Source organism: Mus pahari, chromosome 14, assembly GCF_900095145.1.
Source record: "Mus pahari chromosome 14, PAHARI_EIJ_v1.1, whole genome shotgun sequence".
NCBI lineage: Eukaryota > Metazoa > Chordata > Mammalia > Rodentia > Muridae > Mus > Mus pahari.
In genome coordinates this window covers 83,035,360-83,059,158 of record NC_034603.1, presented here as the reverse complement: position 1 = coordinate 83,059,158, position 23,799 = coordinate 83,035,360, and the positions used below count along the sequence as shown (strand labels likewise).

Genomic DNA, 23,799 nt, shown 5'->3' with positions numbered 1-23,799 from the left:
CTGAGGTCCCTAAGGGAAGATCAAGATACCCGTGAAAACGGTTTGTGGGAGCTCATGCCTACAGTCCCAGGACTCAGGAATCTGAAGCAGGAAGCTCATGAGTTCAAGGCCACCCTGAGCTGTAGTGAGACCCTATCTTAAAAACAAACAAAAAAGACTAGGTGTGGTTGCAGAGGTGGGTTTCTGAGTTCTAAGGCCATCCCAGTCTACTGTGGTGAGTACTCATTACGCTCCGGGCCAGCCCTGGCTACAGAATGAGACCCTGTCTCTAAATAACAAGTACAAAGGCAGGCTGGGCTTTCCTGTCCTCTCCTCCTCTCCCACGGTGAAGAACACTTGCTGTAGAACGTCTTGTCAGTGCTCACAGCCTGATGGAGCACCATCGTGCTCCACTGTAGCAGTGCCCCACAGCAGTAGAGAGGCCATGGCATTCACGGTGAAATGCCTACCTGATGTTGCCTGGTGGCAGAGTCTGACTCTTCAGGGCATTCCTGTTCCCTGGGCAGAGGGAAGAACAGGGCCCTAGAGCTTACGGGTAACCAAACAGACTGAGGTTCACATCCTGAATCCCAGCCTGTAGGGAAACTGCTTTACCTCCTTGGCCCCAGCTCTGCAATGGGCAGCACCAGATGATGTTGCCCAAGCCCTGTGGATAAAAGGGTACAGGACAGAGACGGGAGATGGTCAGAGGTTGAGAGCATATACTGTATTCACGGAGGACCCTGGGTTCAGTTCTCAGCACCCCATGGTGGCTCACAACCATCCATAACAAGTTCCAGGTGGTCCAATACTCTCCTGACCCCCTCAGGCACTACGGTTCCTGATACACATAAAATAACCCTACAAGGCTTTGGAAAGACGTGCAGTGCGGTGCTGGATAGTGAGTGACTCAGCCAGTGCTTGGAGACAGGATGAGCAAACACTAGCCGCCTCAGCCCCTCAGCCCCTCGGCACTCACTGCCTGTTCTAGGTGCCGCCATGCTGCCATTGCTAAGTACTTTGGGGATGCAGCACCCGCCTGCGCCAAAGGCTGTGACTACTGCCAGAGTCCTGCAGCCACAAGGAAGAAGCTGGATGCCCTGGAGCGCAGCAGCAGCTGGAGCAAGACCTGCATCGGGCCGTCGCAGGGGAATGGCTTCGATCCTGAGCTGTATGAGGGAGGCCGCAGGGGCTATGGGGGCTTCAGCAGGTGAGGAGCCATCAAACGCATAGTCATTCCACTGTACTAGCCAGGCCGAAGGTGGCCTTCCTGCAGTGCGACACATGATCTCCCTGGGACCAGCACCTCACTGTCCTGTCAGGTGGGGACGAGCAGAGCCCCTGCCAAGGCTGCTCTCACCTAGCCTGTCCTTTAGGTATGATGAAGGTTCTGGAGGGAGCGGTGATGAGGGCAGAGATGAGGCCCACAAGAAGGAATGGAATCTTTTCTATCAGAAGCAGATGAGCCTGCGCAAGGTAAAGGGGGCAGAGGCCTCGATGGGGGCTCAGTGGCTCTATTTGGTTACTATTGCTATGAGAAAACACCATGTGTGACCAAAGCGACATGGGAAGGAAAGGGTTTATTTGCTTGACATTTCCACATCACAATGCAGCATCAGGGGAAGTCAGGGCGGGAGCTCCAGCAGGAACCTGACCAGGACTGAAGCAGAGACCGTGGAAGAATACTGTTCCCTTGCTCAGTTGGCTGTCTTCTACAACCAGGACCACTTACCCAGGAGGGAACAACCCACAGTAACCTGGGCCCTTCCATGTCCATCAAGAAAATGTCCCCACAGACCAGTCTGCGGGAGGCAGTTCCTCAGCTGAGGATCCATCTTCCCAGACGACTCTAGTTTCTGTCAAGTTAACAAAAAGCCTAAGCTAGTGTGGTGACACACGACTCCAGTCCTAGCACTTAGGAGTCAGAGGCCAGAGACTGACTACATAGCAGAACTCTGTCTGAAATGCACTGCCCCTCCCCCCCAAAACAACAGCACAGTGGCCCATGCAGGGTTTTGGATGGTCACCTGAGTACCACTTCTCAGTCCCTTCTCTAGCCTTGCAGCAGGATAGGATGTCTCATGTCCCTCCTGCTGTCTGTCTTTCAGGGCAAAGAGCCCAAGATAGAAGAATTCATGCCCCCAGGTTGGTACAGAAATGCTCCGGGGCTTGGGTGCTGTGCCTGGGGTAGACTGTGGGGGGCTTGGTAAGGCTTCCAGGAGCTGCTCAGATGGAAAGCCTTCCCTACCCTTTCTCAGATGAAGACTGTCCCCTGAGAGAGGCTTCAAGCAGGAGGATCCCTAAGCTCACAGTGAAGGTAAGAGAGGGGTTCTTCACTGGCCCTCAGGGCCCCTCCCTGCCGCTGAGGGGGGTGACCATGACTTCACTCTCATAGGCCCGTGAGCACTGCCTGAGACTTCTGGAGGAGGCTCTGATCAGTAACCACCAGGCCGCAGGGGCCACTCATGGGTGAGCATCCTGAGATCACCAGGGCAGGAACCAAGGCATTCTCTGAGGGAGTGAGAGAGGGCAAGGTATCCTCTCCCTCAGAGAATGCCTCTCTGCAGTTGTGGCTCACCTTACTCCATGGGTCCCACTCCTTACAGCCCTACTGGGTATGCACCAGTAGGCCGCAGGGCTCCTAGAGAATTCTCAGTAGAGTCCATGTGCCCATCTTAACGAGCCCTGCCTGTTCTCCTGTGTTTGTTTCTTCCCACAGAGCTGACCTGCAGGCCAAGGCTGTGGAACTGGAGCATGAGACATTCCGGAATGCCAAGATGGTCAATCTGTACAAGGCCAGTGTCCTGAAGAAGGTAAGCCAACGGTGCAAGCCAGGTAGTACGTGCTCATGGGATTAGGATAAGGCAGGACGGCCTCTTCATACTCAGAGGCCATCTGCCAGCCTGCTGGCCCTGGAGCCACTGATACCAGTCATTGGCTGACTGGAGATGTGGCTTCCCTGGCATCCAATAAGCTCAGCAGAATTAGAGGGTTGGGATGGAGCAGAGCTGTAGCTTGTGAGTGCCATGGTCTCCCTGCCTGTTCCTCTTTAGGTGGCTGAGATCCACAAAGCCTCCAAGGATGGTCAGCTCTATGACATGGAAAGCGGCTCCAAGAGCTGTGGGGCCGCAGCTGAGCTCTCAGAGCCCAGTGACTATGACATCCCGCCAGCCTCACATGTGTACTCGGTGAGCAGCAGCGACCCACTAGCCTAGCTTCAGGGAGGCTCCACTGCCCTCTAGTGGGACAGACTTCCCCTCTCCCAGATGTCAAAAAGTGTCAGAGCAGCAGTGCTCTGTCTCCCGTGTGTCATCTGCCAGTCGGCCCTCTTCTCCCAGTGCGCCTTGTTCAGCTTCTCACATTCCTGAGAACCTCTCACCACAGCCTCAGCAGCCCTCGAGGAGGTCTGGGGTTCTAAGCCTTGTGACTTCTTTCTCCTCACAGCTCAAACCCAAGAGAGTAGGAGCTGGCTTCTCCAAAGGCCCCTGCCCATTCCAGACAGCCACAGAACTGTTGGGGAAGTCTCATTCCCAGAAGCAAGCCCCAGAGGCTGTGCTGGAGGGTGGGCAGGAGCCCCCAGGCTGGGTCTGTGACCTTCAAGATGAAGACCGGAGCAAGCCCCACCGTGGGGACCAAGAAGAGGCTCCAGGAAGCAGTGTTAATTGTGGGGACCCCTCTCCTGAGAAGAAGACAAAAGGGTCTTCCCAGGGCAGTGCCAAGGCTAGAGCCAGCAAGAAGCAGCAGCTCCTAGCCACAGCAGCCCGCAAGGATTCCCAGAGTATCACTCGATTCCTCTGTCAAAGAACAGAATGTCCACCTCTCCCTGCTGCAGTTCCCAGATCAGAAGATGCCAGCCCCTCCTGTGGAGATGTCCCAGGGAAGTGCACAGAAGAGGTTGGAGTCCAGGGACATTTGGTTGCTGTATTTCACACTGAGTGTCCCAGGGAGAGGCCAAGGTAAGAGTTTGGGTGTCAGGGAATCCTCATAGTTCTTATGGCAGAGTCAGACCCCTGTGCCACTCGGGCCTGTGAAGCTTGAAGCTCGTTCCACAGTAGGCCCTGCTGGGTGCCTGGGTTGAGAACATGGCTAGACCCAGACTTCTGGTGCCTGTTTCCCTCCGGCTAGCACCTGTTCACTCAGAGACCAGAGCTTCCCTGAAGGTCAGCCCAGCCCTCTAAAGGAAACCCAGGCAGAGAAGCGGCCCAGACCACAGCAGGTACTGTAGGGCCAGGAGGAGGAGAGGCGGGGAGGCCTGGCCAAGGGTTCAGGGAAAAAAATCACTGCTCATACTCTAGCAGCAGCTGGGTGGGCACATGGTGCTAAGGTGTAGGCTTCCTTCAAGAAGAGGGGATAGAGCCTATAAAGGAGACCCCCAAAGTAACCCCATGTGCTGTGGCCTTCTCCAGGGCAACCCAGAGAGGAGGGCTCAAAAGAGGCTCCGCCCCCAACCCAGCACTGAGAACAAAGTGGCCGGAGAACCCTGCCAGCTCTCAGCATCTGGGCCCTCCCTGAAGGAGGCTGCAGCCATTGTGGTCAGGCACCTGACCCCCTTCTACCAGGAGGGCAGGTTTCTATCCAAGGTAGGGTGAACAGGCCTGGAATAGTCCGGTCAGGGCAGGGGAGGTTGGCTGGCGAGGACTGTGTCCCCTGAATGAAGTAAGGCAGAGCAGCTGCTGCAGAGCAGCTGCTGCCCACTCCAGACCTGCCTTGCCCTTGGTGGCAAAGTAACTGCGGCTCCTCTTTTCCCTCTGCTTCCAGGACCTGTTTAAGGGCTTTGCCCGCCACCTCTCACATTTGCTGGCTCAGCAGCTCTCTCCTGGAAGGAGTGGTGAGAATGCTGGGCCAGGGCCAGAGGGCACTGTGCAGAGGGAGGGGACGCTGCCCAGACACCTGTCCTTACCTTCGCCTGTGTCCCCTCCCCTTCTGCAGTAAAGGAAGAGGCCCAGAGCCTCATCAAGCAGTTCTTCCACAACCGTGCCCGCTGTGAGAATGAAGCTGACTGGCAGGGCCTGCGCGCTCCACGGCGATGACTGCCGCTGGCTGGGCAGGCCTCCATGCCACAGGCACCAGCTTTCTCAGGGTCTTTCTCCCATACTCAAACCTCACTTTGGAGGTGTCACTAGACACCCAAACAAAGTGGAAGGTCAGAGGTCAGCCCACCCTCCCATTTAAATCCCTGCTTCTCCTGGCCTTCCTGGACAGATCCCCAGATTAGAAGGTCCAGATAATATGGCTGCTGCCAGGTGGGGGTGGGGTAGGGGGACCAGTGGGCTTCCTGTCTTGTACCTAAGTTCTCTACCAGGGTGAGGCCCATCCCAGTCCTCCACTGCCCTCTTCCAGGAGATGCCAGGCAGTAGTAGGCCTTGTCCTAGCAGAGCTCTCTGGGAGAGAAGCAGCCGTTCTCCAGGCACTGAGCTCTGCTGGTCAGGAATGCCAGGCCAGGCACGAGTGAGATGTTTGCGAGAATAAAGTCCCCCTGTGGGGACACAGGGACACATGCTCACACACAATCTTTTCTTGGGTGTTTTACTTGTGCAGCTTTGGAGCTGGGTGGGCATTTTCCCTGGAGCCAGCAAACGCCCACGCCCAGTTCCACAGCCCCAACTCCTGTTGCAGTCCACCTCAGAGAGAATGTGGCTCCTTATTCTCCCGGGTGACGTCACAACTCTGCCTTATGGCCTCCACGTGGAGCGGTTGTGCTGCAGTTTCAGAGCAGGACCAAAGCAGACTGCCCGGTGAGAGGCCGCTGCCTTATCTCCACTCTCCTCAGAGGAGACCTGGCCACTGAGTGGACATGCTGCCCAGCAGGAAGACAATGGTGTGCTGCAGCTCCTGGGCCTGCGGGGCAGACACGGCTCAGTGCAGCTCCACAAGCCCACCACCTCGGGGAATACACACACTTCCTTCCTGGGGGCCTCAGGCTGGACCACTCACCTGTGGCAGCTCCAGCCAGATGGTCTGGGGGTTGTCAACAGGGCCATAATTGAGTTCTAGGCCGGGGGGCCCATCCTCCTCCAGTGGGCTCAGCAGGTGGAGCCGCTTCAGGTCTTTTAGGGCGACAGAGCAGCAGAGTTTCTGGGGCAGCAAACAGACCAGAGATTGGTACCCGGGGGGTGGAGGAGGTAGCAATGAACTGTGTGAGGAATGATGGGGGGGGAGCAGAGGGGGGGTTTCCAGCGAGCACAAGAACAGGACGGTGCCTACCTGAGAGCTGGGGTCCATAAGGACAAGGTGCTGGCGGTTCAGCCCCAGGAGGACTGGTCCAGGGAGGACCAGCTTACTCACTCTCAGCACTACGTACACAGTGTAGCCAAAGAGGGGCAGCTGCGTTGTGCTCTCTGTGGGTAGAGAGCAGGGCAGGGGGCTCACCTGCTGACCTCTGGGTCCTACCCCACTTTACTATGCAAGATGGAGGCCTCCTCACCTTCCCACCTTCATCCCTCCCCTCCTGGGCCTTGACCCTCATAAGCAGCAGGCCCTTGACACAGACCTTGACGTAGACCTACCTATAAAGCCAATCTGTGCTCTCTGCTTGCTGTACCCTTGCATCTGCCTCAGCTCCTGGGTCACCAAGCTCTTTATGTTGGCTGTGTTCACCTGCCGTTGCAGTGGCTTGGGAATATGAGACAGCAGCTCTTGCCTACGGTACAGAGCCAGGGTCATTTCGGCCTGTAGGCATAGACCAGCTGGTGTGGAGTGGAGCATGTGGTGCTGGATAATGACTGGCACCTATTCTAGAAAAGGACCTGGGGCCTTGTTCAGGAGCAGGCTGGGGAGGGGCAGGAAGAGAGGTATTTCTACTCCAGGTCAGTCTGGTCAGGGTCGGGATAGGCTAAGAGAAGGGGTCTTGGCTCTGAAGGGGGTAGGCAAGAGCCACCTTAAATGTGGGGGAGGGGATGAGCTGGGTCCACTCACTCTGAAGGAGGACTAGTAGTGCCCGTTTTGTCCAAGTGTTGGAAGGCAGCAAGCTGGGCAAGTAGAGCGTCTGCCTGGGGGCTGACTATCAGCTTCCCTTGCAGGTAGTCCCGTAGCACCTGGTGGGAGGTCTGTGTCACAACCTCCCCAGCAGCTGGAGGCTTCTCTTGTCACAGAGCCTCATTGTAGAGAGGGGAGTCTAGAGGTTGCCCAGACTGGCACTGCACAGCAGTTTCAGGGCAGGGGGCTGACCTGGCCATAGTGGGTTTCAGTGTAGGTTGAGTGATCAAAGTGCAGTGGAGTCTCCCAACCAAGCCGCCGGCTGTGAAGGCTCATGTCCTGGTCCGTCACCACGTTGTTGATGTACTCGTGGGACGACAGCGGCCGGACCAGCTCACCTGTATAGGGGACCCATGCCAGCACTGTCCACAGACACAGCACAGAATCTGCGTTTCTGTGGCATAGACAGTGGTCTGGGCAGGTAAGGCTATCCCGGCCCTGGGCTCACCTTCTCCTTTGATGAGGAAGAGGGCAAATTCCTGCACTTCCTCCAAGTCTGTGATGCCCATCTGTCCACACAGCTCCTCTAGCACTTCCCCTGCCACCTGGGCACATGGACAGGCCATGATGATGGAGACGAGCCCAGAGCATAGTCAGGAAGCCCCTTTCCTTGGTAGCCCCGACTCACCGTGAATGTCTGTGAATTCGTCCTGTAGTCCACACCCCCAGGCATGTGAATTAGAAGCACACGAGCTGCTTGCCCTTTCTGTTGGATAAGTCGTAAGGTCAGTCTTCAGCCATCAGAGGTCCCTGCTCCCCTGTCAGCACCGCCACCCTACCCCACCCCATTAGGAGAGTCCTGAAAGGCCCATCTGTCCACTCCTAGTACCAGAAAAGCATTCATTTCACCGGGTAACGGCAGCTGCTGGCGTCCCCCATATTTAACTGTGCGCTGGAGGTTCTCCTGGCTCATCCTGGCCAACTCTGCAGAGAGCCAGAATGATAGAGGTCATGGGTGTGGCCAAGCCCTTTATGGGGTGGGGCATTCACAACCCTGGACATCCCTCTTCCCATCCCAGGCACCTTCACTGGGGCTGGAATCCTGTAGGAACTTGGTCACATAGGGCATCAGCGTGGTCGATGGTGCAAAGAAACCAGTGAAGAGGGTGAGGACACTCCAGCCCAGAGCACAGTGCTTTCTGCAGGGCAGAGCTGGGCTTCAGGCTGGCCAACAACAGTGCTGTTCTCACCTGAGTCCCCTACATACCCCACAAGCCCCACTCACGGCTGGGGGTGTCCTGTGACTTGCTTGATGACCTGGCAGTACATCTCGTCCCTAAGGTCATTTTGGCACAGCTGTGGGAATGGGAAGAGTGAGTAAGGCAGAGGCAGGCTAGCAGAGCCCAGGGGGCTGCTGGGAGTGATGGCTGCCTGGAGCCTAAGTGAAGGTGACATCCCAGGAGTCACCTCTTCTCTTCACCCTCAACAGCCACCAGCTTTTGCCCAGCCCAACTAGTCACTTATTTTTATACTCAATTGGAGATGGAACCCAGGACCTTCTGTTAGACAGTGGGGCTGGAGAGGGCCCAGTTAAGAGCTCTTGCTGTTCCTGTCTGTAGAAGACTAGAGTGGAGTTCCTAACGCCCACTTCAGGCATATCACTTAGAACTCCAGCCTCAGGGGACCTAACACCCTCTCTTCTAGCCTCTGCAGTCACTTGCATGTGTGGGCACACATAAGTCACGTGATTAAATCTTCAAAAGAATGCAATGCAGCTGGCAAAATGGCTCAGCCAAGTCCTGTCCCAGTAATTCACATGGTGGAAGGAGACCAGGTCCTCCACAGGTTGTCCTCTAGCCCTGGGGCGCACACACAGAATAAACAAGATTGGACAGTGCTCTAGCACTGTGGTGAAAGAGGCAGCTGCGACCACTGCCCTTTAACCTGCTTCTCTGAATGCTCTTGGTTACCTTTACTCACTCCTGTCTCTGCTGCATGCCCTTGACCTCTGCTGCATGCCTTTGGCCACTACTCCAGTCTAGAGTCTCTCCCATTGAGAAATCAGGACCTTTAGACCTCCCATGTCTAAAAGAGATTCTCTGGTGTTCCAGTCCTGTTCCTTAAGGCTGGTCTCTGCTCTCTGGCTTCACACACAGTAAGCTCTGTGACATCCCACCCCCACCCCTGCCTCTCCCCTCTTTGCTGCTGCCTCTGGGCCCAGGCCAGCACCCTCGCTCACCTGGGGTCATCACACTAACTCCCTTTCCTCTTAAGCTCCTAGAATATCAAGCAACAACCGAGTACCCCTGTGAGATAGAGCTTTGATCCCCCTCTGCAAGTCATTGGTTTGAGTGGAAAATCAAAGCCCATTTAATGGCCTGAGCGCACGTGTGCGTGCATGCGCGCGCATGCACACACACACACACACACACACAGCTCCGTCCATCTCCTTCAGAGCTCTATCACAAAGCATCCACCTTAGCAGCACCCTCCACTGCCCGTCTCTCCTGGGAGATTGGACCCTGCAATGGCTCAGCCTCCACATGTTATAGGTGCCTCCACACGTTATAGGTGCCTAGTCGCCTGCTTTGAGTGTTTAGGAGTAACTGCAGACAAAATGTATTCTGACATGTATTTGTAGAGCTGGTAAGATGTCCCAGTGGGCAAAGATGCTTGCCATGAAGCCTGGTGACCAAATCCCACACCCAAGACCCACATAATAGAGAATCACCTCCTGCAAGTTACCTTCTTACACTCTTGTATGTATGCACTCTTGTATGCACACTTGTATGTATGCATTCTTGTATGCACACTCTTGTATGTATGCACTCTTGTATGCACACTCTTGTCTGTATGCAATGCATGGGAGTAGACACTGGCACAGATGGCAGCAATGTGAACTCAGGAGCTAGGAGCCACATTAATCTCTGTTCCTGTAGAAACTCGATGAATATTAGCTTTATATGGACTTTAGCTTTCAATCTAGCACACTAACTGAAGAGCGCACCCCTCAGCTCTTAGGCAGGCATTTGTAGTTTGCATAGTAGAACAGCCGAAAAAGTAGTGCCTTGAACTGTTTTGAAGATAAAGTATTGGGCTGGAGAGATGGCTCAGTGGTTAAAAGCACCGACTGCTCTTCCTAAGTTCAAATCCCATAACCAGATGGTGGCTCACAACCATCTGTAATGAGCTCTGACTCCCTCTTCAGGTGCATCTGAAGACAGCTACAGTGTTCTTACATATAATAAATAAATCTTTGGGCCGGAGTGAGTGGGACCGGAGCAAGCAGAGGCCCTGAGTTCAATTCCCAGCAACCATATCATGGCTCACAACTATACATAAAAAATAAATAAATCTTTTAAAGAAAAACACCCCCGCCAAAAAAGGAAAATAGAAAAAGAAAAGAAAGTATTTTGAAAAAATTGAGAAGCTGGGTAGGGGTGGGGGTGGGGAGGAGAGTCCCATTCAGGCCCAGGCAGACAGACTGCCCCAGGTCTTGGCACACAGCCCTTGCTTACCTTCAGCAGCCCATAGAGCAGAGTCAGCTCATCCTTGCCCCGGGGCTTAGGCTGGTCCCCCATAAACTGCATCAGAGCTGGAGGCAGGATGTGGAGCACAGTTAGCAGGGCCTGGCAGTGCCACCTCATAAGGCCTAACATCAGATGCCTTACTCTCCAGACACACCAGGGCAGACAGGAGGAAATAGGGGGACCCTGAGGGTGCCAGTGTCAGCCGGCTGCCCCAGATGCCACACAACCCACAGATGGAAACACAGGCAGACTTCCCAAACTGGCAGATGGGCAGATCCAGGGAGAGCTCAATGTGAGAGGGGAGCCAGGTGCCCGGGTCCAAAGCACTGTGCACATGGGGACCAAGGCTGCCTGCGGTCACTTACCCTTGAAGCCAGCCACAGCTTCACTGTTTGTGTCCCCGTCACAGAAGCTGGTGAGGGATTCCTGGATGGGGTCCTGTGGCCAGAGAGCCTTAGCTGTCATCTAGGGCCATGGGAGTCAGAGGCAGATCCTAGGGCCAGACTCCTCCCCACCAGGCCCCTTGCCTTAGTGTACTGGATCAGGTTGATGGTAGCCTTCTCTTTGGTGTCTCCACTCATCTGGGACAGCCTGTAGGGGACAGAGGGGAAAAGCAGCCCTGCTTGCTTGGTCTTGCCCTTGTTCCAGGTCATGAAGCCCACGGTATGAACAATGACCTGGTGACTCCGTGGGACTTTTATTGGGGAAAGCCAAGGACAGACAGGCACAGGGACTGGTTCAGGGCTCTCACCAGGTATGAGGCTTCCGGAAATAGCGCAGGGCAAATTCCTGCATGGTGTAGTTGTGGGGGTCCGCAGACAAAGAGCTGTAGGTTGTAAAGGAGGTGGCTTCCGAGTCTTCACTGGGTTCTTGTTTCCTGGGATGGGTGGGGCGCTGGGAGCACAGGAAATTTGGTACCACCCCAGTACCCACCATCTAGCCCAGAGGCCCAATACCCACTCTCATGCCCTGGTCCCCATACCCATTAGAGCCAAGAGGAGTGACACCAGAAGCCAGGAAAGCCAAGGTTGTTTATTAAGCATCTTCTATGGAGACACTGAACTAAGTACCAGAGTTAGAGGGTGTGACTTACAGTCTCACAAATGGCAAAAAGTCAGGAGATGGTATAGGACAGGAACACATTGAGCCCTGGCCACCAGGACAGGAAGTGGACAACACCCGAAGCAACCCTGCTCTTTCCTTCCTTCTCAGTCTCCAAGTTAGGCCTGTATCACTTCACCTCTTCTGTATCACTTCACCTCTTCTGTATCAGTCTTCCCTCACCTCCTGAGCTGGCCCCGGCTTACTCCTGCGTTGCCAGCTGTTTCTCTTTCCCAGGGAAAAGGAGAGGTCGGGGGCAGCAGCTGGCTGCACCACGTCATCGGGAAAGAGTCCGGAGCGGCCCCCCGCAGAACCGAACTGCCAGCCTAGAAGGCATTGCCGAATGACAGCTCACCTACCTCGCCCCTCAGCCCTGTGGCAGCCTCCCTCTGCCAGCCCTGGGGATACCTGGTTCCAGAGCAGCCACTGGCAGTAACCTAATGAGGTCCCCACGGTGGAAACTGAGGAGGCTGTTGTCATCGGTGATGTAGCTGCGCAGGGCAATGACATAGCCAGAGTCCTGCGGGCAGGTGGGTGAGCTACTACCTGCCTGGGCGGCCTCCCACCCAGTAACCCAGGAGTGCCGGGAACCGTGACTTAAACTCAACCCCGGGGGCACCAGGCAGCACAAGCCGGCCCACACTTGCCTTCCTGAGCTCACTCAGGAACTGTTCCACCATGGCCTTGATGGCCCTCGCCCAGACTGTGTGCAGTATCAGCTGCTCATTCTTCAGTGACAGCTCCAGGGTGGATCTGCCCTTGCACTGCACCGTCAGGACCTCAGCGTAGCTGTGGATAGAGCCAGGGTGTGAGCTAGAGGCCGATCCTGGCCACACCCCAGTCCAGGCTCCGCACCAGCTTACCTGTAGGAGCAGAGTGTCTTCAGCTGGTCCAGGTGGAAGCTCGGGCTTTGGGTCACCTTGAGCAGCCTCAGTCCCCGGTGAGACACACCTAGCAGCTGGACATCACTGCCACTCTCGCCCTGTCAGGAAGGCAAGTGGGTCAGTCACGCTCCCTCCCGGCCCACAGCTGAGCTGAGTCACACTCCTTAAACCCGAGCCACTGACCGAGACTGGGAAGATGCGGGAGAAGTAATTGGCCCAGTTGTCCCGAGCAGCGACCACGATGCGTTTTTTGATGCTGTCTTCAACAATGTCAAGGGACTCCAGGCCCACCTCCAAGTCTCCTGTGGACAGGAGGGTCCATGACATCCTTGCTCCCATGATACTCCCCCTCACAGGCAGGGCCAGCCCAGCCCCCGTACCCCAGCTCTGAGGACCCATACCCAGAAGGCCTTTCATTTTGTGCCGCTCATCCTGTGAGATCCGGGTGCAGGACTCTGTGAAGGTGTCCCGCAGGATCTGCAGGCAGAGCACGGTGGTCAGCACCAGGAATGGAGACCAGAGCTCACCCACAGCGGTATGGGTGTATGATGCACAGGGGTCAGTGACAGTACACACATAAGCCAGCAGTGCCGGCCGAGTCCGGCTTGAGACACAGGGACAGGCAGAGGGATGGGGGACAATGGAGAAGGCTCCCAAAACCCAGGATCATGTCCAAACCTAGAGCACTTCTTCCCCACCTCACATCCACCACAACCCTTCCTTCGGCACCATTGGTCTGCCGCCGTCGGCATAGTGTATCAGCTGAGATACACCGCCCTGCCAAAAGTGACCAAGTAATGACCATTTATGAAGCACCTAGTGTGTGCTACAGCCTGGGCCACGTACACTTTGGCCCTCTCATTTGCAAAACTAAGTTGGTCACCGTGCCTATTTTGTAAGGACCCCGAAGGCAGGGCTCTGCACCAAGGTAGTGCTCTCTGAGTGCCCGCCCGCCGGGCATTACTATACCCTCTCAGGGTATAAACTAGGCCCAGGTTTGAGCAAGGGCTCACGGGATGCAGTTGATCTGTTGGCGTGGCAGGTTGGTGGGCATGGCCAGGCCCTCACCTGCTGGCAGAGGAGATTGAGGCAGTATGGATGACTGAAGTTCTCCCGGGGGTAGAACACCTGCGGCACAGTGGAAAGAGCCCAGATCACACCAGGCTGTGTCCTCCTGTGCCTACCTCTGCCCTCCCAGGCCCAGCCTCGAAAACCAGCTTTGAAAAGGTGGTTCATGTAGAAAGGGGTGCGCAGGGCTTTTGGGCCAGGACCTCACACAGCCCGCCACTGCCCAGCCACCCCCAGAAGCCTGAGGCCGTCTGCCCCCCCCCAACCCCCCCCCCCCGTGCCCACCTCCTTGCGTAAGAACAACTTCCAGGATGCGTTGGCGTAGGAGAAGCACACGCTTCCAGAAGGCACAAGGAGCTTTGTAGAGATGTTCTTGTCCTCCATGGGCTCTGTCAAGGCTGCCAGAGGGAGAGGAGAGCCTTACAATGAGGGCCGACAGTGTTGGGACTGAGGTGCCGGAGAACCTCATTCTGGCCTACTTTTCTCAGCCTCTACTTCAGCTGTGACTCCTGCCATTATCCTGCCTTCATTTCTGGTCCTCAGTTTTTTCCCAGTGTCCCTGACCATGCTAGCTGCAGCCACTGAGTCTCCACCCCACCCCCCATCAAAACACATCTGTCAGGTCTACATCAAGGACAACACCCTGTAAAGGTCAGTTCTTTAGTGCCAGACAGGCTCCAAGGTGCCTCTGCCCTACCCTGGATAGGAATGAGGAATCCAGGCCTCTAGGCTCCAAAGTCCAGATGCTGAAACAGCTGGCCTCAGAAATGGGCCAAATGGGGATGATGACTTCTGCCATGAGTCCCTAGAGGCTGTCATGAATGCTGCCACCTACCCTAAGAGCCTCAACACTGGGAAGGGGGTTCCTCACCAGGAGGCTCCACTGAGGGGGTCTTGGGCTCCCCAGACATAGGCGGAGGGAGTGCTGGTGGAGGTGGGGGTGCTGGAGCTGTAGGTGGGTTTGGACTACATGGGCCAAACAAGTCCCGAAGGGGTCCCTGCTTTTCTTGGATAGATAGGGAGGGCTCAAGACGAGGTCGAGCCTTAGGTCGAGGAACCACAGCCGGTGGGGAGCTCTTCCCTTGGTTAGGCGATGTCTGCAGGAGAAAGCACAAGACGAGGACGCGTTTACCCTGAAAGCCCAGGACTGCTGAGCAAATCAGCCCACACCCTGAAGAAGGTGGGTGGTTGGGGGGCTGGGGGGGAGGCTCACCGATAGGGGCAAGGGGACGCCATTTATTCCTAACTTAGCCAAAGCCTCATCCTTAGGGTCGTTTTTCTTCTGAAAAGTTTTAATAGGCCTCGTGGGAGAGAGAGAAAGTTAGCAATGCACAGGGCAGTCAATCGCCCAAGGAGAGAAACAGCTCTGGCCACACGGCCCCCCGGGGGCTGGCTACCTGGTGGGTTGTACCGGCACAGGCACAGGCCCTGGGCGACTCTGGTACATTCGGATGATGTTGCGGATTTCCCTGCTGGGTTGCGGGCGCTGAGGTGCGGAGTTGGAGCTCTGCACTGGGGGTGCCCTGCTGGGTTTGGGGGGCTGAGGTGCGGATTTGGAGCTGTGCACCGGGGGATCCCCGCCCGGGGTGGGTACTTCCTCCTGGGCGGGCTCCATCTCATCCTTCTTTACAGCTTTGGGCCTACTTGGCTTCTGCGGCTTCTTCATAACCGGGGGAGGGAGAGGAGGAGGGGACAACTCTACTGGGGAGAGAGGAGCCCATTGAAGGCTGTACACTCGCTAGCTCAGGAAGTATGGGACCGGGACCGCCGCCCACCACACCCACCGGCCGTTTCCTCCTCCTCTGTCTCCTCTGTCTCCTCCTGGGGGATCTGAACCTTGGCCGGAGGTTTCACCGTCTTCACTTTGATCGGCTCTTGCCCTGAAATGCCGAATGGCCTCCCCTGTCACCTGTATCTGTCCGGCCTGCCTCCCTGGGCTCCTGGCCACACCGGCAGAGGAGCAGAGTGCAGCCTCCCCTCCCCAGGCTACAGGCATCTATTAGTGCCATGGTGGCCACCCTGAGCACCCTTACCCATCTTCTGGAAATAGTCCCGTTTCTGTTGGAAGCTCTTGGGGCGCTGAGGCCTGCTTTCAGTTTCCTCTGGGGTGTCCTCCTGGCAGAAGGAAGAAATGAAGAGCAGCTCCCCCCTCCCAGACGGCCATGCCCCTATCCTCTTGCTCTTCTGGTAGCTTCTCGGACCCCATCCTGCCGACCCTCCCTGTCCAGACCTGACAGAGCTCTGCCTAACCTAGGTTTCTTACTCTCAAGCAAACACCGGAAGGTTCTAGGTCACTCTCTGGCTTCTCTTGGGGGGCAGGAGGCTTCTTGGCCTTGGGAGCCATGGTTGAGGGTGGAGGCTGGGAGGTGGCCCCAGAGGCCTGAGCTTGGTGCTGGCGTCTCTGATTCTGTTGCTCCAGGGACAGGCTCATGGCCTGGGTGGTCATCTGCTGTGCCTTGGGAAAAGAAGAGTCAAGCCCAATAGAGGCTGGCCCCACCTCCGTGCCCCCCACGCACGCTCCAGGCAGCCCTACTGCCCGGCCACAGTTCTTACCAGAATCATCGCCTGCTGGTTGATGAAGTTTTGCTGCTGTACTGCCAGCTGCCTTGAGTCCAAACTGGGCACCAGAGGCTGTGGCTGGGGTGGCACCATCATGGCTGTAAAGAACAGCGGATGTCCAGAGCAGGTAAGAGAGCCACAGCCAGATCTGAATCTCTTGGTCCTCAGAACCGTCCTGGTTCCCTTAACCCAGCCTCACCTGGCATGGTTGGGACTGTGCCCATGGCTGGCATGACGGGCATCGGTGCGGGTATCATAGCTGGCTGGTAGGTAGGTGCCTGCACCATTCCTGGGTACACTAAGGGAACAGGGTTTCTCAGGTCCAGACCTATTTGACCCCCACATACTTCCTTCTTCCTCCAGCCCCAGGCAAAAAGAAAAGCATTGGCTACGGGGGGTTGGGAGGTACTGGCCAGAGCTCCCCTGTCTCAGCTGCCTGCAGAGATTCAGAGCGCCCTTGCCTGTGCTGCTGGGCCCGGGAGGCCCTAGAGAGACACCATCTCTACTCACCTATGGGGTAGCCCTGCTGGGTGGGCCCAATAGAGCCCCCTCCCTTCATGCGTCTGCTCAGGGCCCAGCCTTGTTCCAGATCCTGAAGGGACAATGTGCACTGTCAGAGCTAGAACCTTGTAGGAACAGGATTGGACAGGCCCAGGCCCCAGTCCCGGCCCCAGCCCTAGTCCAAGCAAAGGGGAAGGTGTATAGGCCACTCACACTGAATCCCGGGGCGAGCGCTGGTTCAAAGAGGTGATCCAGGAAACCATCCAGGTTCCCCCGCCTACTGGCCTCACCTGTTAGGTGAGAGTAAGTTCCTGCATCTATGGGGGCGAGAGGCCACCCCTGAGCCCAATCCCAGCCCATTCTCTGCCAACCTCAGTGTGCCTTACCCGGAGGGCGGCTGCTGGCCAGTGTTGGGGCTGGACCTGGAGGGAGTCCTGGGGGCAGGGAAGGAGCCTGGACACCAGGAGCTGGTGGGATGCTCTCAGCTCTGTGGGAAAGAGTGGCTCTAGTTAAGGGACTGCTGTGGGCATCACCACTAAGAGGAGTGCAGGCTGTCAGGTGAGAGGTCTTCAACATTTATGTACCGCATGATGGCGGGGTGGCTGTGGGGGTTACCTTCAGGGCAGATGGGTGGTACATACAAACCAAGAGTTGCGATGGGGTAGTTGTGGGGACCAGCTAGGTCTCCCAAGTCCTCAGTCTGGCCTATCAGGTCCAACACAAAGTCACAGCCAGGCAAGTCCCGCCAAGCATCTCCAGAATGCAGTGATACAGACCAGCCACGAGGGGGCGCCTCCAGGCCTCTGGGTGGGACAAGAGAGCGACATGGAGATGGTGAGGAATAAGTAGATGACAACTTTTCAGGAATGGAGGGCAGTCTCTGAGGGTGGGAGCCCTTCCTAATGATGTGCCCATCCCTCATGTGAGCCATGTGTTCAACCTTGCTCAGGAGTCTCCTGAGACTCCTATTTATACCTCAAAGCCCTTCTGGTTATCTCCAGGTTCTAATACCCCATCTGCTTGCCTATGGAGTTAGGATCTGGGCCTTATGCGGTCACAGGGCCTGTCATTTAGAATCTCTGTTTTCAGGGCTGGAGAGAAGGCTCAGCAGTTAAGAGCACTGACTGCTCTTCCGAAGGTCCTGAGTTCAAGTCCCAGCAACCACATGGTGGCTCAAACCCATCTGTAATGAGATCTGATGCCCTCTTCTTGGGTGTCTGAAGTCAGCTACAGTGTAATTAGATATAATAAGTAAAATAAATCTTAAAAAAAAAAAAAAAGACGCCGGGCGTGGTGGTGCACGCCTTTAATCCCAGCACTTNGGAGGCAGAGGCAGGCGGATTTCTGAGTTCAAGGCCAGCCTGGTCTACAGAGTGAGTTCCAGGACAGCCAGGACTATACAGAGAAACCCTGTCTCAAAAAACAAAACAAAAGACTCTTCCATTAAAAAAAAAAAATCTCTGTTTTCTCTCTGGAATATATAGTTGGAGCCCATTCATCCTAAAACCTTCTCTTTCTATTCACTGAGGATCAACACCCATCCCTGGACCCTCGGGGACACGCAGTGGTCAGCAGTCAGTGGTCAGCAGTCTGCTGCACTGTCCCACCGTGAGCTCGCCACACCTGCTCTGTAGGATCCACCCTGCAAACTGCTCTCCCGTGGTCCAGGATTCCACTTCCGCGGAGTAGCTTTCCTCTGTGGAGGGGCGGTTAGAGGGAGGGTAAGAGACACAGGGTTCCATACTGACAGCAAACCAGTTAGTGTCCCCATACCAGACAGAGGACATGAGGGTCACAGGGCAGGGCAGTAAGATGGCTGAGGCAGGAGGAGACCAGGAAGCCAGGGCAGGGAGCATTGGGAGGCAGGCCTCACCGTTGAATGTGAACACATCCAGTGCCATGCGGCCCCGACGTAAGCCAGCCTTCCACTCAAGTTGTGTGGGTGGGTGGGACCTCGAGGCCATGGGAGCCAGCGGGGTCTGCTCCAGGGCACCTAAGAGCTTGTGCTGGCACAGGGCTGCCATGCCACTGGGGGCCTGGTCAGATACAAATCTGTGGGGACAAGATGGGGTTGCTGCAAGCTTGGTAGAGGAGCTACTCCCACTCACGGGGCCCCGCCCACTGGGCTTCCTACTTGAGCAATGGCTTCTCCAGGGCAGGTGTGGGGGGGAAGGAGCTGAGCAGGATCGCCATTAGGGCCCAGCCACGCTGACTCTGCTGCTCGTCTGGGTTGCGCCACAGCTGGGCCACCAACTGGCTGAAGAGCTCATCTCGAAGCCCTGGCCATCGCTGGGCCTGCTGCACCAGGAATGTGCCCATGGTCTGCTCTTGCCAGGATTGCAGGGATCCTTCCCCCAGGAGCCGCAGCATCTGTGGGCACAAAAGCCAGGGCAGGAAGCACAGGGCTCCCCTGCAACTTGCCCGTCCTTATGGTGGCCACCTTGTCCCTCCTGGAGGAGTTGCTCACCACCCTGTTGATCTCCAGAGCCTGCTGAGGGTTCTCGCCATCCAACCGCGTCAGGGGCTCGTCCAGTGGCTGCCCTGGTCGAGGCAGAAATGGCTTCTGGAGAGCAGGAGGGTGTCATAGTGTTTGTCCTCTGGATTGACCAGAGAGGAAAGGGGTGGGTATGTGTGTGTGTGTGTGTGTGTGTGTGTGTGTGTGTGTGTGTTTTACATGGACATGCATGTATAGGTGTCGCTCAGGAGAATACCAGTCCTCTTCCTTGTTTGCCCTGATGTAGAGTCTGTTACGGAACCGACGAGCTTGCTGTTTTGCATGGGCTGCTGGCCAGCAATTCCAGGGCTTCATCTGCCCCTGTTTTCTAACACTAGGGTTACAGACACGCGTGGGCATACCTGGCTTCTTACATGGGTGCTGGAGATTTGAATTCAAGAATGCTCAGGAAGCACTCTTACCCAGGGATAAGCTCCACATCCTTTAACTCTTCTTTCATTAACTGACACCAAGCCAGGTGGAGTCCCCTGTGCCTTTAATCCCAGCACTTGGGAGGCAGTGACAGGCTGATGATCTCTGGGAGGAATTCCAGGCCAGCCAGGACTGCTAAAGCTAAGACCCCACCTTTAACTTTATTAAAATGAGGTTGGACATGGTGACATACACCTTTCACGCCAGCCCTTGGGAGGCAGGGGCAGGTGGATCTCTGAATTTGAGGCTAGTCTGGTCTACAGAGTGAGTTCCAGGACCACACGGCTACATAGTGAGACCCTGTCTCAATAAATAAATTAACCAAAATAAATAAATCAATAGATAAACTAAGGCAAGAATCTTCTTTTACGTGCCATTGTGAATCCTCCTTTTGTATTTAATCCTCTGGCATGGGAAGTTTCCCTTGTGGTTAAACCTCCTTTAAGGACACAACTTTAACGTAGGGCAACCCCACGGTTACGGTAAAGGTGTGGCCAAAATGAGCCTGTGCATTAGAGACTTCTGGGTAAGGACTGTTTCCCAAACAGCTCTGCTGACCACGGGAAATGTCCTGGGAGACGGTGGACGCCTGTTTGTGCCTGGCAGGGGTTACACAGGAGCTTCTGAATGCTGGAAGCCCAGAGGCAACTCACCTGGAAGCTGGTGGACACGAAACTGGAGAAGGGAAACTGGTCAATGTCTGGAGGGAGAGTCAGGCTGGGCCGGGCAGGGACCTCGGGTGGCAGGGACTCTGTGATGCTCCCCGTCAGCAAGGCCTGGTGGTCTGGGAAGGAACACAAGAGGCAGCGTGGGACATTCAGTTCTGCCGCTCTTCCTGTCAGGTTGGCAGTCACCAGGTCACCACGGGCAGAGTGCTGGCAAGTGGCTCAGGGAAAGAGGCAGGTGGGGTGGGCCAGCCGAGAAGCAGAAGGGACTCTGGCCCTACACTAAGAGGACTCACCTTCTGCCCTCTCCAGCAGAGCAGCCAGCTGGGCAGGGATCTCCAAGCGGCCCAGGTCCTGGTGGAGTGAATCAATGATCAGGGACTAAAGGACTGGACACACCCACTCCCCAAATCTCCAGAATGACAACTGTCCCTCAAGAATAAGGGTGCAGCCTGGCGTGGTGGCGCACGCCTTTAATCCCAGCATTTGGGAGGCAAAGGCAGGCAGATTTCTGAGTTCGAGGCCAGCCTGGTCTACAGAGTGAGTTCCAGAACAGCCAGGGCCACACAGAGAAACCCTGTCTCGAAAAACCAAAAAAAAAAAAAAAAAAAAAAAAAAAACAAGGGTGCATCCTGGGAACAGATGGTTGGGTCTCCAGAGCCTCTGAGAGAGTCCCTGTCTTCTGCTGAGGTGGCACATAAGGGACAGTTTGGCATCCTAGGTGCCATACTCTTTCCCACACTATGCCAGGCTGACACCACACAGGACCGCCCCCAGCCCTCCACTTCGAAGATCACTCACCATATTTGACACTTTCCCCCAGGGCTCCCCGCTGTGCGGGCCACGGGCACGCTGTGGGAGAGATCCAGCAAGAGTTGATGCCCTCCCACACCACTAGCAGCCCATCCCCAACTCAGCAGCTCAGTGTCCCCTCTTGTCCCCAGGAGACAGGATGGTAGCGAGGAATGTCATAGACCCAGAGGGTACCACCGCTCGACCTCACCCACCCCTACCCCCCTCCAATCTCACCGTCACCAGGCTGTGGATGTCACTGCCTGTCTGCTAGAGCACCAGGAAGAGGTAAAGAAGAAGGGGACAAATGGTCTCAGGGGACAAAGTCCAGCTGGGGAGGAGCCAGGGAGGGGGGCAGAATGTGGGCATTGACCTTTGAGCAGCTTTTATGGTGTTCACATAGGAGTCATCAGGCAAGAGGGAGAGTAGAAGAGGGCCTGGGGGCCTGGAGGGGACAGAAGGAACTGAGGCTAAAAGGGGGAGTCAGGCCTGCGTTTGGGGGGGGGAGCCGTGCAGGGAGGAGCAAGAGGAAGCCAGACAACAGTCACAGCCACCAGACAACAGCCAGACAACAGCCACAGGACCCCCCCAGCCGGAACAGGAAATGGAGGTAGTCAGCAAGCAGTGGGCTCACAGATTTCAGACCTGGCAAGTTGAGGCTGTCAGGGTTCTGCCCACGTGGCCAGCCAAGGTCACCTGGCTCCTATCATGAGCTTCCCCACGATCCATGAACACTTCCAAAGCCCTCTTACCCGTAGTTTCTGTCGTCTCCAGAGCAGGGGCTGGGCCACTAGGAGGATGGTGTTCAGCTGTCCCAGAGCTGACCTCCGCCGGAGATATCGCTTCCTGGAGGCCATAGGAGCAATGTGGAGGAGGGTGGGACCCGAAACTTAAGCTTCTTCCTTGGTACCTGAACCCTCTCTAAACCTAGACTGTAGTGTGAAAATGGACCCTGGATCCGTGAAACCCCTGATGTTCAACAGTAATGTTCAAAAAAGAGAATGCTACGGGGAACCAGGAAATGTTTTGTTCTCAGATTGTTTCACTATGTACACCAGGCTGGCCCTGAGCCTGCCTCTGCCCACTGAGTGCTATGAGTATAGGTATGTGCTGCCACTTCCAGCTCTTAGGATTTTTGTCTTTAATTATGCATTTGTGGGGGGGGGGTGTCTATGTGCATGTGAGTGCAGGATTCATTGATGGCCAGAAGAGGGCGTCAGATCTCCAGGGTCAGAGTTAGAGGCAGTCAAGGTCTCCTGACCTAGGTGCTAGGAACTGAACTCTGATCCTCTGAACAACGAATGCTCTTAACTACTGAGCCATGTCTCTAGTCCCCTAAATTTATTTACTGATCTCATAGCTGGGAAATTCTCAAAGATATTCTGTTTGCGTGTTCCTTCTTCGGACTTCCAAGGGCTCCAGGCATATATGTGGTATACAGGCATATGTTCACAGCACTTATACACATATAATAAATAAATAAAAATAAACCTCAGAGCCAGGAAGATGACTTAGTTGGCAAAGGGCTTGCTGCACACACAGGAGGAGCTGCATTCCAGATAAGGCAGCACATCAGTGACCTCAGGTGTCTGTCACCTCAGTGCCAAGGGGTAGAGGCAGACAGACGCTTGGACTAGCCGAGTCAGCGAATTCTAGGTCCAGTCTCATGAAAGAAAGAAAGAGAGGAAGGAGTGAAGAAAAAGGAAAGGATAGACAGACAGACAGACAGACAGACAAAGAAAGAACAAGGTATTGTGGCCTTTAATCCTAGTACTTGGAGGCAGAGGCAGGAGGATTTCAGTGAATTCAAGGCTGACATGGTCTACAAAGTGAGTTTATAGATAGCCTGGGCTACAAAGTGAGGCCCTGCCTCAAAGAAAGAAAGAGAGAAACAAAGATTGAGAACAAACAACCAGGTAAGAGAGACTCAGTGTCAATCTCTGATCTCCACACTTGTGTGCACACTTGAGTCCACACCAGCAGGCACATGTCCACATTCACATATGCACACATACATGAACATGCACACACACACACACACACACACACACACACATCCATCAGGATTGGAAGTATGGCACAGCTCACTTGCAGAGTCCTCCCCAGCACGAAAATTCAATCCATTGATCAAACAACCCAGGAGTCTGTCCAGAACTTTCTCGCATCAGCGGACTGTACAACGGAGGTAAGAAGACAATGCTCAGAATAGAAAACCACCAAGTCACACACTTAGTGGTGACCCAATATCCAGAAAATATGGAGAATTCTTGAAGCTTATAAACAGAGACAGGGGAGGGATGGGAGAGGTGGCTTGCTCGGTGGTTAAGAGCACCTGCTTTTGCAGCAGACTGGGATTCAGTTCTTGGCACCCACATAATGGTTCACAACTTTAACCCTGGCACCAGGGAAGCTGATGTCCTCTTTTGAACACTGTGGGTACCAGGCACACACACAATGCATATACATGCATGCAGGCAATGCCCATGGTCATAAAGTAAAATGGAAGCCAGTAAGAGAGCTGTGTGTGGTGGATGTCCATAGTCCCAGTGCTCAGGAGGCTGAGGCAGGAGGATGGTTATGAGTCCATGACCAGGCTGGGCTACACAGTAAGATCCTGTCTCAGGAGCAACCAAACAAGAGCCTGGAGAACACTCGCTGCTCCTACAGAGGACCTGGGTTCTCCGCGCTCACATGGTGGCTCACAACCATCTGCAACTCTAGCTCCATTCCCTTCTTCGAACCTCCAAGAACACTGCATGCACACGCTGCACAAATGTTCAGGAAAAGCACTCGTAGCACACAAAATATACTTTTTCGCCGGGCAGTGGTGGCGCACGCCTTTAATCCTAACACTTGGGAGACAGAGGCAGGCAGATTTC

The 23,799-nt window shown here is 55.4% G+C and overlaps 2 protein-coding genes across 2 annotated transcripts in view; one reads left to right on the top strand and one right to left on the bottom strand.

The window, feature by feature from the left end:
* Recql5 (RecQ like helicase 5) overlaps positions 1 to 5,775 on the top strand; it is a 39,209-nt gene extending 33,434 nt beyond the window's left edge. The window contains exons 8-19 of the mRNA XM_021212590.2: positions 971 to 1,189; positions 1,356 to 1,455; positions 2,088 to 2,124; positions 2,238 to 2,296; positions 2,375 to 2,448; positions 2,699 to 2,792; positions 3,033 to 3,167; positions 3,424 to 3,935; positions 4,105 to 4,195; positions 4,386 to 4,559; positions 4,738 to 4,807; positions 4,909 to 5,775. Of these exons, the coding sequence (XP_021068249.1) occupies positions 971 to 1,189; positions 1,356 to 1,455; positions 2,088 to 2,124; positions 2,238 to 2,296; positions 2,375 to 2,448; positions 2,699 to 2,792; positions 3,033 to 3,167; positions 3,424 to 3,935; positions 4,105 to 4,195; positions 4,386 to 4,559; positions 4,738 to 4,807; positions 4,909 to 5,009 (1,666 nt within the window). The 3' untranslated portion in view covers positions 5,010 to 5,775. The remainder of the gene's footprint in view (positions 1 to 970; positions 1,190 to 1,355; positions 1,456 to 2,087; positions 2,125 to 2,237; positions 2,297 to 2,374; positions 2,449 to 2,698; positions 2,793 to 3,032; positions 3,168 to 3,423; positions 3,936 to 4,104; positions 4,196 to 4,385; positions 4,560 to 4,737; positions 4,808 to 4,908) is intronic.
* Myo15b (myosin XVB) overlaps positions 5,492 to 23,799 on the bottom strand; it is a 35,774-nt gene continuing 17,466 nt past the window's right edge. The window contains 45 exon segments of the mRNA XM_021212749.1: positions 5,492 to 5,817; positions 5,914 to 6,054; positions 6,184 to 6,317; positions 6,486 to 6,619; positions 6,895 to 7,013; positions 7,147 to 7,292; positions 7,403 to 7,499; positions 7,583 to 7,660; positions 7,784 to 7,878; positions 7,978 to 8,093; positions 8,180 to 8,250; positions 10,413 to 10,489; positions 10,790 to 10,862; positions 10,952 to 11,015; positions 11,176 to 11,318; positions 11,679 to 11,851; positions 11,934 to 12,045; positions 12,173 to 12,314; positions 12,389 to 12,507; positions 12,593 to 12,711; positions 12,811 to 12,886; positions 13,478 to 13,537; positions 13,763 to 13,875; positions 14,349 to 14,574; positions 14,691 to 14,778; positions 14,875 to 15,204; positions 15,258 to 15,357; positions 15,511 to 15,589; positions 15,741 to 15,932; positions 16,031 to 16,134; positions 16,236 to 16,334; positions 16,547 to 16,628; positions 16,751 to 16,827; positions 16,924 to 17,024; positions 17,179 to 17,340; positions 18,161 to 18,233; positions 18,411 to 18,589; positions 18,672 to 18,907; positions 19,005 to 19,100; positions 20,117 to 20,247; positions 20,425 to 20,482; positions 20,930 to 20,980; positions 21,158 to 21,190; positions 21,320 to 21,365; positions 21,617 to 21,766. Coding sequence (XP_021068408.1) covers positions 5,746 to 5,817; positions 5,914 to 6,054; positions 6,184 to 6,317; positions 6,486 to 6,619; positions 6,895 to 7,013; positions 7,147 to 7,292; positions 7,403 to 7,499; positions 7,583 to 7,660; positions 7,784 to 7,878; positions 7,978 to 8,093; positions 8,180 to 8,250; positions 10,413 to 10,489; positions 10,790 to 10,862; positions 10,952 to 11,015; positions 11,176 to 11,318; positions 11,679 to 11,851; positions 11,934 to 12,045; positions 12,173 to 12,314; positions 12,389 to 12,507; positions 12,593 to 12,711; positions 12,811 to 12,886; positions 13,478 to 13,537; positions 13,763 to 13,875; positions 14,349 to 14,574; positions 14,691 to 14,778; positions 14,875 to 15,204; positions 15,258 to 15,357; positions 15,511 to 15,589; positions 15,741 to 15,932; positions 16,031 to 16,134; positions 16,236 to 16,334; positions 16,547 to 16,628; positions 16,751 to 16,827; positions 16,924 to 17,024; positions 17,179 to 17,340; positions 18,161 to 18,233; positions 18,411 to 18,589; positions 18,672 to 18,907; positions 19,005 to 19,100; positions 20,117 to 20,247; positions 20,425 to 20,482; positions 20,930 to 20,980; positions 21,158 to 21,190; positions 21,320 to 21,365; positions 21,617 to 21,766 — 5,167 coding nt within the window. The 3' untranslated portion in view covers positions 5,492 to 5,745.